The sequence below is a fragment of the Anabas testudineus genome, chromosome 2, assembly GCF_900324465.2.
Source record: "Anabas testudineus chromosome 2, fAnaTes1.2, whole genome shotgun sequence".
Classification (NCBI taxonomy): Eukaryota; Metazoa; Chordata; class Actinopteri; order Anabantiformes; family Anabantidae; genus Anabas; species Anabas testudineus.
Window position 1 is genome coordinate 3,700,573 of NC_046611.1, and position 12,937 is coordinate 3,713,509.

The 12,937-nt window shown below is 43.5% G+C and overlaps 1 protein-coding gene across 4 annotated transcripts in view; it reads left to right on the top strand.

Moving 5' to 3' along the window:
* LOC113163266 (nck-associated protein 5-like) overlaps window positions 1-12,937 on the top strand; it is a 121,429-nt gene that overhangs the window by 59,911 nt on the left and 48,581 nt on the right. For 3 of the 4 annotated variants that reach the window (XM_026361726.1, XM_026361727.1, XM_026361728.1), the window contains 2 exons: window positions 2,875-2,938; window positions 12,179-12,312. In XM_026361726.1, the coding sequence (XP_026217511.1) occupies window positions 2,875-2,938; window positions 12,179-12,312 (198 nt within the window). Of the gene's footprint in view, window positions 1-1,246; window positions 1,466-2,874; window positions 2,939-12,178; window positions 12,313-12,937 lie in introns of those variants that run through there. The other variant, XM_026361729.1, reaches the window with a different exon arrangement.

Here is a 12,937-nt window from a genome sequence, read left to right on the forward strand (position 1 = left end):
GCTAACATGCACTACTATTGTTGTTTTGTGCACGTTTATGTTGATCATAATGAAGTTTATTGCTCAGAGACAGGTAGAGTGAGCTAACTGTAAAAGAAACGTTGACCTGCTGTATCTCCAGTAGTTGTGTTTGCTCTTGCCATGAGGGATTATTACACTACAGGCGTGGTCAGTACACAGTTCTTTTACCTCAAAAGAATATGACTTCCATAATCTGGCTTCGCTGTTGACTGATTGTCTGGCCTAATGTTATCGCAACCATTAGCTACAATGGCCATAACTACAAAAACAAGACTGAAGCAGTAATGACTACTGTGTGATTCTCTGTTCTGACCGAATTTTAGTGTTATGGGAAAATGAAAACATGATAATGTGCTTGGTCCATCACACTTTTTCCCCAGATGCCATAATAACACACCTCTTTGCATTTCCAGCCTAAACTTCTGAAATAACAGCCTGTCCAGTTTACACAGCTGCTGAAAGTTGACAGAGTAAACGATTGGTGAAACGTCTTACATCGATTAGGAGTGAAATGCAAAGCAAAACGTATTTTAACACATACGTGGTCCAAACATACGTGTGCTTGCATGCAGTTTAAATATATAATTCCATGGCAGCGTCGGTGAGCGTTTTGCGCTGGAATACTGTTTTGACTACTGCTTGTGCCAATTACTGTAATTATGTTTAACACAAAATGTCAAATTGCTCTATATTTGGCGATGATTTTCTCGGGGCGCAGTTGGCTCATGCTCCGTTGCTCCTGGAACATGCCTGTGCATAAGTGGCCTGAAACTTAACCCCTTCCACGGCTGACGCTCAGCCATAACACAGACTGGAGGAATGCCAGAACGATCCCGTTTAACAAAACAGTATCTGCAGTGAGAAATTCCAGGGACTTTTTACCCCTTTCTCTTCTTTTTTTTTTTCTTAAGGTGCTGGCGTACGCGTACAGTATGTGGTAATAGGACGAGACACCGTGTGTAAGTGGAACATGAGTGTATTAGTCAGACTCAGGTGTGGAGCAGCCAGTCACACAGTTTCACCAACGCGTACTCACTCGTGTCTTTATGAGCAGACTCGCACACATAACACCTTCACTTTAATGAACACATGTACTCCCTCCTATGAGCTGCATTTACTAATACACAACTTTTCCCACAATGAATGCAAACACAAACTCGTATAATACAGTCACACACCCAAACACACCCCCTTGCCTCACAGCCTTGGCACTTTGCTTGACTTCCTCCCGGATTTGTCGCAACCACAACTTGTGTGTTTCACAATCAGCGTGCCGGCTCGACGGTATTCAGTCTGGTCCCATTAGACGGGACGCGGTTTGGGGAATGTTTTCTACCGGCATTAGTTTGTAGCTCAGCGCACTCTTTTCAGTCCAGACGGTGGATTTATCCATCAGCTATACATCCCCAGCTGTCTCTTAATCACCAGGGGTTTTTCCCGACAGGTAAGCGGTGCAGAAACAATGATTTCTTGTCAAAGGCAAAGGGGGGGGGGTGTTAGTCATGAGTTATTTTGGGGGTTGGGGATGTTGGTTTGGGTGTCTGCTCCACTGCAGAAATGTGAAAAATGTGCAGGTGATGGTGATTACTCGGGGCTGTCTGCTGTATACTCTTCTTTATTAGGCCCATGTTCCCATATTAGGTGACTTAAAGGTTGTGTGATGTATTCTTGTGTCCTGATTTCATTTTGTTATCATGATTGATATGATACAGTTTATCAGACAAGACTTTTATCTTAACAACCAATATATAAATGTACTGATGTGTGTAAGTTATTTCTCATAATTTTTTATTTAATTAAGGTTTTATTCTTGTGTTTGGAAGGGTTATTTGAGCAACACCTGTATCCAAGAGAAATATCCTTAGGGACAATAAAGCTAGTCTCTTTCTATCTTGAATATTTGCTAATGAAGGCATTCATTAGCTTAATTAAAGACTTCATTAGCATATCGAGCTATGCATGTGAGTCTGATACCTGCAGAGCATCTGTGTGGACTGTGTTTAATACATGTAGATCACTGTATTAACATTTACTGAATATTAATACAGTATTTGACATTTGAATTAATGACTTTTGGTCTCGAACCAGCAGATTATGAAGAACACATGTTAGACTTGCAGAGCAGGTGTTTCCTCTTCAACACATTTGTTGCACTTTGGATAGAAACCACCTGCAATATGGTTTTTAACAAACAGAATACTGTACATACTGTGTGTGTTTTCCTGGAGCTGTGTTTCCCTCGTGTGTCAGTTGTTGTGATACCTCAGGAGCAGCAATAAAACAGGGTTCTTTATTATCCGTGCTAGTGTGCCAAGATTTATCCCATTAAAGTCTGGAATGCCCTCACGTGGGAAAAGGATTGGACGCGCACAGTCAATTTCTTTGTTTAGCCCAGTTCACAGTGTGAGTGTTTGTGCGAGAGAGGGAGTGTGAGTCTGTTATGAGTGTGTGTCTGCATGTAAGGTCTGGTGCGAGGATGCCCTGCTTTCTGTTTCCTCTGAGCTATTTATGTCTGGAGAGAACTGCAAGCTCTGTTTTGAGTGGTTCGCACACAAATCCTTCTCAGATTGCTTGTGTGTGTACAGAGAATGATGGAAAAGAGACGTGTTGATTCCTCATATACTGGCTCAAAATTGACTTTTAAATATTAGATGACTAGTTAGTCGATGATCAGTTTAAAAGTGGATTCAGAGTCTTTTTTCTCCACGACAAGAACGCAAGAAACTCCTGTTGTGAGAGGTTACTTGTTGAGTTGCGGAAAAATGTGCCACTGAAATTATTGGCCACTTTGTGAACTACGACCACGACCTTAACTCGCTCTTATTTTCCTCTCATCTCCCTTTTTTTGTTTAGGGAAAAGCTGGCCGTGGCTCGCCTGCAGAGGGAAGTCGCACGGAGCAAGAGCGAAGGAACAATGGTAAAGTACAGTGGAGCTGCTCATCCCTGTAATCTGCGCAAAGCCAAAAAAGCCACAGTGTGCTCACTTCACACAAATTCACACACCCACACATGCTGTCAAGCCCTACCAAGCTGTCAAATAGACAAAGTCAATCTGCAGTGTCTCAACACTTCATCAGATGATCTTATACTGTAGCAGACAAACGTGGAGTGCATAAGCAGCTAATCTGTAGTGCTTTGGTACAAAACCTTAAAGACTAAACCAAACCAACTTAAAAAAGGAAATAAATGTCACTGTAAAACAAGGAAATGTTTGACTAGGAGTAAGTAAAAAGACTGGTTTGGAGGAGGTTCGATGACCTATTTAATCTTCTTGCACAAACAACAGGTAGTCAGGTGCAAGGTCAGGTTGTGTAACATCACCAGGCCACACAGTAGTTGCTGCAGTCACGTTGCATTGGACGCTGTGTTACTGGAAATTGCTGATATTGTGCTTCCACTTCTTTTGAAAGCAGGGTACATCTACATGAGTGCATGGCTTCCTCTCTGTTTGCATATTTGTCGGTGTGGATGTTTGCTTACTGCAGGTTTGTCTCAGAAAGGTCACAAATCAAAGTTGAACCATGTGATGAAGCAGCTGATTGCTGCCTCCGAGCAGAGGCTTCAACCACAGGCCCAGCTGTTTGACTGCACCCCAGTGACGCCTCTGATTCTCTTGATGGCAGCAGGCCTAAAGCAACAGCACACAAGGGCTGATATGCTCCGATTTTCTTGCACTGTTGTGTGTAATTCTCTATTGATCCCTGAAGGAGGAATGCTTGTTTTTTTTCTTCTCGCCTCTCCCTGCAGTCGAGGAGGTCAAAGCACAGGGTCAGATACAGAACAGTGCCCCTGGAGCTGGGCAGGGAGTCAGTGAGTTGCTCACAGACAGCTTCTTACTGTCATTTAAGTCTTGCTTTTATTTCAGACACAGCAGTTAAATTAGAGAAATGTTGAACTGTATGTTTTGTCCTGAACATGTATCTATATATAGTAGATTAAAACAAATGAGAGGACTTTAAGAGAGGACTTGTTTGAATGAACTTTAGCTCTGTTGACCTCTTACTGAGTCTCCTAGTCATCTGAGTCTTGCATGTGAAACCATTACAGTCAGTATTGATTTCCACTGTGCCCAGACACTGTATACTGTAGCTGAAGGGAATCCATGCATCCTCCAGTGAACCCTACACGACCTTCAGAATCATGTGGTCAGCTCTCACTGTAGCCTGCAGGGGAAAATCAAGTTTATCCTAGTGACATGCTTCACCTAAGTGCACATTATGAGTTTATTTGTCTTCTCTGGAGGTCACAAAGACCTCTAGAGCTGCTTATGAGCATTGTTAGCCTACACCGCCTATGTATAGGTGGTGTTTCCTTCCTTGATACCTGTGTGCACAGATTGTAATTCAGTTTATGTGTCCACACCTCGAGGCGTCTCCTCTGTGTGTCAGCGCCTCCTCCTGTAACACTAACCTTGCATCGTCTGACCTCAGCACAGCCTGAAAAAATACATAATTCACCACGCCGACAGACTCCACTCGAGGCCCAGCTCGCCTACTCGAGCAAGTGGATGACATGCTAATTATTACTATATAGTGGTGTGTGAATTGCAGTCTGCGCATGCACAGGGTTGAGCGAGAGGGATGAGTTATCTGTGCCAGACAGGAGGAGGATGAGGGGGGTTGGAGGAAGAAAGAGAGGAGCTGGATATCACTAAGCTCCATTTGAAATTGGGATTATCCCCGTCGGAGTCCCCTTGCACTTTTTCTCTGGCATTCCTGGGAGGCTTCGGCGCTCAGGCACGGTTCTTCAATAAAAACAGAAAAAGAGACTGCTGCATCAAGGAGATAATTGTGAAAGGGCTGGCAGTGTGAAGTGAGAACGGCTCACCCAGCCTCAGCCTGTGTGCCCTGCAGACCCCCGCACCCTGACGCCCACTTCCATGCCCACTCGGGTCCCCCAACCCCCATCTTCGCCTGCCAGGGGACTAACCTAGAGAGACGGATTAAAACAGCCACAGACTTTTGAAGTGGATCTCCCCCTCCTCTGTGTCTGATGTCTCTCTGGTCTTCGCTCTCTACATCCATTAGTGTCTTCTGTGTAACGTGATCAGAGGAAGCGGCAGTGCCACCCTTTGCAGTCCAGTGCTGGTTGCTTCTGCTGAGACATGTCATGCTGTACCATTACTACTGCATTGTGAAGGGGAAAAGAATGCGAAAGGCGTCTTTATTATCGTGCAACACACTGCCGCAATTGTAAGACCCACGGTCTGGCTTGTGCAGTTAAACAGCTGTAAATGAAACAGCATTAACAACACGGTTTACCAAGGAGCGTGTGTTTTAATTGGCTCTCCTGTTGTGAAACACAACGGCTACTGGCAGTGCTGAAGTACAACACTCTTTTGTTATGGATCTTTGCATGAAAATCAGTGTTTGCGCTCTAAGTAAGGAATCACAGTATCACCACAAATATGGCCACACAAGATGCATTGTTATTAGTGTGGAGTAATTTGTTCTGACAGCCACCAGATCTGTCGGTGTCAGACCACCGTTTGTTTCTTAAACTTGATATTAGGGCTTCGACATGCTGCTCTTGGCCTGCTCCGTACAGCACTCTCTAAAAGTCTTACAGGAAAAACAGTGGATTTCCCGTTGGGTGTTTGATAGAGCACAGGTCACGGTTTATTCTGTGAGGGCCTCGATTCCTTTCCAACAAGCCTGCACTGTCTCTCTCGAGTCAAGCTGCTCATTCACAGCCTCATCTCTGCTGTAGGTTTTCCCTGGAATTCTTCACACCACAACCAGAGGCGTGGTGCAGGGCAGGGCCGCTCTCTGTCTCCGACGTCTCTTGATGCCCCACCGAAGTGCAATCTAAGTCCATCAGGGGCAGGATGCTGGGTTTCCTGTCAGGCAGAAAACAGAGAAAACAGAAGTGCACATGTAGGCTTGTAAAGGCAGCAGTGCCTGCTCTGCTGATGGGGCCGGGCTCGCCATTAAAAAGCCGTTTAAAACTGTTAGGTAAGATTACGACCACTGGAAACGGCTGTCAAAATAGCATGTGAAAACAAACCATCTGGCTTTGAGAGAAAGTAGCTTTATTTTTCTTTGGGTTTTGTGGACGCTGAGCGATATCTGAGCTTAAACAGATAGGAGCATCGCACATCCAGTGGATTCACACACAGTCATTTCCCGGGAAGCTTGGCTTGATTACAGCGTTTGATTTGTTCACGGCTGAGTGAAGCGTACACGCGAACAATGAGAGACTTTTCTTCTTTACTTCAACTTGGCTTAATCATATAACTTGCTCATTTAAAAATCAGATTTCTCCAGAGTATTTCATGTAGAAAATGAAGTTAAGATAAGAAGGGAGCTGCTGCATTTTTGAATATCAAGTGGGAAACGGGTGGCACAGCATGGTAAAATAGGCCCTGAAGCCATGATAGGAATCAGCTATTTCTGTCCATGAAAACATTTCTCATGTGCTACAGTCTGCAAGATTGCATGTGACATAGTTTATAACACTACATCAAGAAAAATTTACTTTGAAATTCACTATCAGAGAGGGCTGAATGCCCTTCTCAGCAAGTTATTTCGTTTTCTATTTGTACTTTCAACAAATGAAACACCACGGATTCCACCACTGAAGGAACAGACAAGTATCAAAGACTGTGTCCATCTTAATCCAAGCAAATCCAGTTTTTAAGAAACTAAAGAAGATGATAAAAAGAGCGTTGTGACTGCTGCTGTGCAAAACGGGGTTTGGTTCTATTGTTGTCAAACAGAACTGGTTTGCAAACGAGAACTTAACCAGTTTCTGCTGGTTTAAAAATCCCGTCTGACATCAGCTTCATGTAGTAGTGGAGAAAACTCAGCTCTGTAGAAACACTTTTATACTTTTATATAGCCGTCAGACATCTTGGTATAGATCGGAGAAGAACTGTTCTCTGCTTGTTCTGTGTCTGACAAAAACACATTTTTAGTTTAGTAAACAACTGAGCGATTGAACAGAAGAGTGGAGGCTTCTACTCTGTCAGATCCTACAAGAAATTTTCTGGATTGAGTTTCAGCATAGAACTGAAAGTGAAGCGTTGTTCGGTCGAGTGCTTCCGCTCCAGGTATCACAGTTTATTTGACAATGATTGATTAAAGTTTAAACCACCATAAAAAGCACCTTTAAGATGAGTGTATGTAGTAGTGTGCTGTCAGTAGATAAGAAGGTTTTGAGGCTTCTAGCCTAAAAAGACAGAAAAAGACAGAGTCCTTGTGGATGTTCACCGCTGAGGGACCTTCACCGAGTGTTTCTGACAGCTGTTTGGAGGTTGCGTGACAGCGTGGACGTTTGGGGACCGGGGGGGGGGGACTCAGGTGCTGTCTCTGCAGATTGGCCTTATCAGGCACGGACAGGGGGCGAGGGCCGAGATGGGGCACCCCCAGCGCGTCGCACATTCACCGGGTGACGAGCGCTGACAGCCAAGCCCAAATCGCATCTCCACACCGTCCCTCTCACCCACTCTCTGGAGTGTATTTGTGTGTGTGACTGAATGACTCGGAGCATGTGGGTGGGGCGGGGGAGCTGCCTTGGCATTGATAAATGGGCCACTCATATGATTTAGCATATTCCTGGGGTGTGTGTATTATTTGCTATGGTGCTGGCGGCAGTTTAAGAGAGAAGTGGTAAAGTCTAATGTAGTGGCTCTCCATGATAATTGAATTGATGGAGCCCCTGGGGACATGAGACACAGATTCTAGTGAATAAAACACAGTTTAGACTGAACCTCATCCCCATAACAAGTCATATCAGACAACATATGTTCTTCTGTATTTCCCCTCTTGTAAAACGGTGCCATAATTATTGTTGTATAATTAGAAAAGAAATAATTACAATCTAGTTTATTTGCATCTTAACAACTTTACTTTTCCTACTTGTGTCTTGATTTGTCCTCATTGTGGCACATCTGACCTGGCCTTTCAGAAACATTATATGTGGCAGCAAAGTGGTCGAAGCCTCCTCGTGTTACACTTTCATTTGAATTCAGTCTCGCTGACGAGCACACACACACACACACACACACACACACACACACACACACACAAACAGCCTAGTTGCATGTTTTATTTATGAATGAAGAACCTGCGCGGTGTATTGTGTCCCTGATGTTTGCTTTAGCAGCGAGCCAGAGATCCGCTCCCGGCCCTTTGATTAGGCAAAGAGCTCCAACCGAGGGGGGTTTCTGCTTAATGAAGAGATTATTGAGCCCCCACAAACTGTACCCCAAACCCTGCACGAGCACACACGTATATACAGTTATATACAGTTGCAGATGGACATCATGTGGCATCAGAGGCACGGTCAGAGCTAAGCCCGCTGCACACATGCACTTAACCTGATAGCATCATGCTGCAGCTTTTCTTTTAGAGGAGACAACATATCAGGCACAACAAGGAGAGGCTGGGTCTCTAATTAATTTAGAGTCCTCTGTGGATCTTGGAGGGTGTCAGGGGGGTTCGAGTCTTCTAGTAATTCAGCTCGGATGAATACCATTACCATCTAATGCTGTCCAATTACTGAGGCTAGCTTCAATCTGCCTCCAGTGCAGCTAATACAGTTTTAGACATACTGTATGTCTCTCTGGAGATGAACTGAGGAGGATGCACTCTGGACTGTAGTTTATTACAATGCGTATAAAACTATACAACAAAACAGACATAAATTAGGTGTTTTCTATTCTTTTTACACCAGATTTTGTATCTGTTTCATTGCATTTATTGTCTGGAAATCAATAGCATCTCCCAGTCTGCAGCTTTACACATTCATGGTGATAAATTCTCATATCTAGATGGATGCATTTCTTATCAACAAGGAAATGAAACCAGAGGTCAAATTTAATCCCGGAACAACCAATCTGGATTTGTTTCAGATATATGGCTCTGTGGACCAGTATAAAATCCTGCCTGGGCCATTTTATAGATTACTCTGCCTGTTCCATTTGATATTGCTTTTTCCAACCACTGTATTGTTTGATAAAGCTGCCTTTGTTGCAGCCGCTGCAGTTTTATGCCAGGAAAACGTTGCCCTCCACAGGACAAAGATGGTAGCACACCTCACCCAGCCCGGGCCTTGACAGACTGTCAAGTGCGAGGATTATCTCCTCAGTCGCTGGATTAACTAAAGTAAATGTTCTCATTCAAAGTTGCCAAGCATGTTTTCATCACATCCCATCTCAGCGTTGACTTAGAGCTGTCTTCCCAGGGTATTTCTAAAGGCGTGTTGCCTTTGTAGCTGTAGCGAAGGCTTATTAAAGAATATGCTTTCAATTAGCATACTCCTTACCACAGAAAAAAAAACGAGGAGTTGCTGTAGACAATAAACATTTCAACTGAGAAAAAACTGTAATGTATTGCTCTGGATTTCTGGCCACATAAAGATATGGTAATGTTTGATTTAATGGCTTTGAGCCTTGTTAAATAGCTGAAATTATATATTGAACAAAAGCAATAGAGGGCGTTTTACTACAACGTAGACTATAAATCCTGTGTTGTTATTGTGGTTGTTGGCAAGGCTCTGTCAGCAGACACATAGTGGTCGGTGGTTTATGCCTGGGGCGTTCGTTGGGCCATGTGGGCAACAAAAATCAGGACTAAAGCTACTGAGCTTTTGGGAGAATCCAGGCCAACTCGCAGAACAATACTGTACACATTAATGCACGTGGTGGCACAAAGAACAGGCCTTTGTGCTTGAAAGATGAAATTCAGCTGGAGGTTGCACTTGTAATTAGAGACATTTAATGCTTTTATGCCATGTTTGTATCATTAAAGCACATTTCTACTCAAGGTAACATGTTTTCTTTGTGCTTTGCCATGTGAGTAAATATTATTAATACGCTTGCACGACGCTGTAGGGATGAAGAAAACCTTCACATGCTGCCGTTTTGCATCTCTTGACCCATTTTCCTTAAAGAAAGATGAACCATTCCAGCGCTGGTTTCTGTCCAGACATATACGTCCAGCTCTTGGCAGAGGGATGCACCACTTTATGCTTCTGTATGACTGGATTTACAGCAGCCATTACTCCTGACAGGAGGAGCCTCCCTGTAGTGTAAAGACCCGCTCAGCATAGTAGCCATGAATTTATGGCCACAGTGAGGAGTAGAACTGGTTTTAATGGTGACTTGGGTTTAATATTCTCTCTCCATGACTGATTCTCCCAGTAAAACTCCTCTTTTGTGACAGAATTCCTGCCAAGTAACAATATAGTGAAAAATGGTTGTTTATGGTTGCACTCAAGGCAGAATGGTCACAGTAAAAATGGCAATTTCCTAAAATGCTAGGTAATTTACAGGCATGCTTTCCAGTTGTTTTGACATTTTTCTTTCCAATTTGGTTTTATGACGTGCAGATGTTGATGATACTCTCAGTAAAAAGACAAACATCTTCAGGATGTTTTGACTATGCTGCAAACACAGGACTGGACTTTTCCAGTCACTAGTCTTCCTCCCTTTTCACCACTAGATGTCCCCATGATGCTTAGAAACACACAGCCTTCAAACAGGAGAGGGGGGAGAACACAGGCGCCTTCCAGACACGTTCTGTGTATCAATTTGTGTGATCTTGCCTTTCAAGGCAGATGATAAGACATGATCTTTAACCAAGGACTTACAGGATAATCCTCCACTAAAGTCACTGCCCGACAGCGACATCTTACAGTTGTAATAACTTCACACTTTTTTTGTCTACACTTTGTTGATTCAAACAAATAAGATGCATTCATATTAAAATCTCTTATTCAGCAAAAGCTGCACCTTTTTTTGCAGAACAAGCAACTTCCTTTTTGTTCCCAGATGGCAATCTTGTTATTCTCAACTGCTCCCAACCAGTTTCCAGTTATTTTGCAGTCTTGTGTTTTCAACTAGTCCTCAGCGGACGATCGATCACTTAAATCCTCAGCTAAGAAAATGAAGTGAGCCGTGCTGTCACAAATTATCAGTAGCAGTGGATCCCAGGTTCTGTGAGAATGGTCCTTGATGGTCGTATGCTCTGTTAGCTAAAATCCTCAGCCTTGCTGGTAGCAGTTGCTCAAAGCTCTTCTACTAACTAACTCTCCTCGAGCAGGGAGTGTGTCAGCACAGGGCCACGGTCTTTGAAGTTGGAGGGTTTGAGGCGAGGACTGTTCAGTCTTTTGGGAGCACGTTGCCGAGGCCATCAGAAAGAGAAGAATCCAATTAAAGACAGAGGAAGAGCTTTCATTTTGGAGTTGTCTCGTGGTATGAAGGAGGGTTTTGTGATCTGTGGAGACCTTACCACCGATTCTGAACCTTCCTCATGAGAAAGATGGGGTTAACCTACATTACACAGAGCTTCAGAAGAAACAAAACCCATAACACTTTTCAATAATGAAATAAAGTGAAAAGGAAAGTGAAAAGCAATAAAAGGCGAAGATGAGTAGGCTTTATGTCCTCGGTGACGTACGTTTTTGAGCAGTAATTTTATGCCTTAGCTAGAAAGGAAATTGAACCTCCTCAGCGCTACCACCTGATGAGTTGTGGCAACTGAATTCAAATCTATCAATAGGTACGTCAAGTGAGGTCATGTTGACTCATGAAAAGCAACTTTATGTGAAAAGTTACCAAGCAACAACACTGTAAAAGGAAAAAAGAGGACAGAGCACTGCAGTGGTAAACAAGCTATTCATAGTCATGGTGTTGTTTTCTGACTATACGCTGACTCGGGGACCTTGATGCTGTTAATATGCACACTTAACGCGTTAGCACAGCGCTGACATGAAATAAAGAGGAGGTGCAGAGAGGAAGACTGTAGTTTGGGCACCCAGGCTTGGTGCTGTTGTTTGACATTTAGTGTGAACTTTCTGTGGAAGCGACAGAAGGAAGGAGAGGTTCATTATGAACACTGCAAAGTAACAACAAACCAATGGAAGTTTTGCCAGCGTGGAAGCTGAAATGTCATCATGCCCTCATTCTCTTATTTTCTTTCACTGCAAAGAAACATTTTTTAGCACATTTTTACCGCAGAGGTTTTAATGATGTTGTCTGTTTTCACCTACTACTGTTTTCTAAGAAGGGTCAGAGGTCAGGGTCAGCAGCAAAACGGCTTCCTTTGAGCTGTCACAGTTTCAGGGATTTATAGTCAAAGACCATAAATATGACGTATGACTTTTGAGCCTTTAGAGCCCACAAAACAGTTCTTCTTTGTTTGTGTGTCCACAGCGTGAAAAGCTGATCCACGAGTTAGAGGAAGAGCGACGCCTGCGACTGGAGAGCGAGAAGCGTCTCCGGGAAGTGACCGAGGAGTCAGAGCTGGGACGGATGCAGATGGTTTCACTGCAGCAGCAATTCTCCAGGTAAAAAGCCTAAAAGTCGGGAGTGGGTCAGACTGAATTAAGTCACATATCTCACATGAGATAACTCCTTCTATTCTTCAGTAGCCACAGTACAATCCAACCTGAACTAGAACAGTCAACAACGTGCTTTAATAAGCTAGTTTTTACATTTTGATGAGGTCACAAGTTATTTATAATTACCGACTTTCTCTGTCTTGTTCGTGTCATTGATTTGAACAACTTACGCACAGATTTGACATTTTATAGTTTAATTAAAGCTCTTGGAAGTGAACAGTCAGGGTGCGCCTGGTTGGGAGTGTTAGCTGCTCTCTTGGCCTCCTCTAGATCCACTCCTTCTTGTGCAGAAGCTGGTTGGAAACTGTCTAAAAGAAGAGCGAATCCCAGACTGCTGCAAAGTCAAACAGAATTGTTAAATGTTTCTGGAAACCAGCTGCTGTCAGTTGTTAGTAAAAGTAATTTTGTCAGCACTTTCCTGCAATCAGCAACTATTCCTTCATAACCTAGCAAATCGATATCTCATCGCTGCCTTTTTCTCTTTCTTCATTTCATCTGCGTACCGTGATATTTCTCTTGGTCGCTTGACCTTGTCATCAGCAGAAGATGAGTTGATGCATTACTGTGAAAC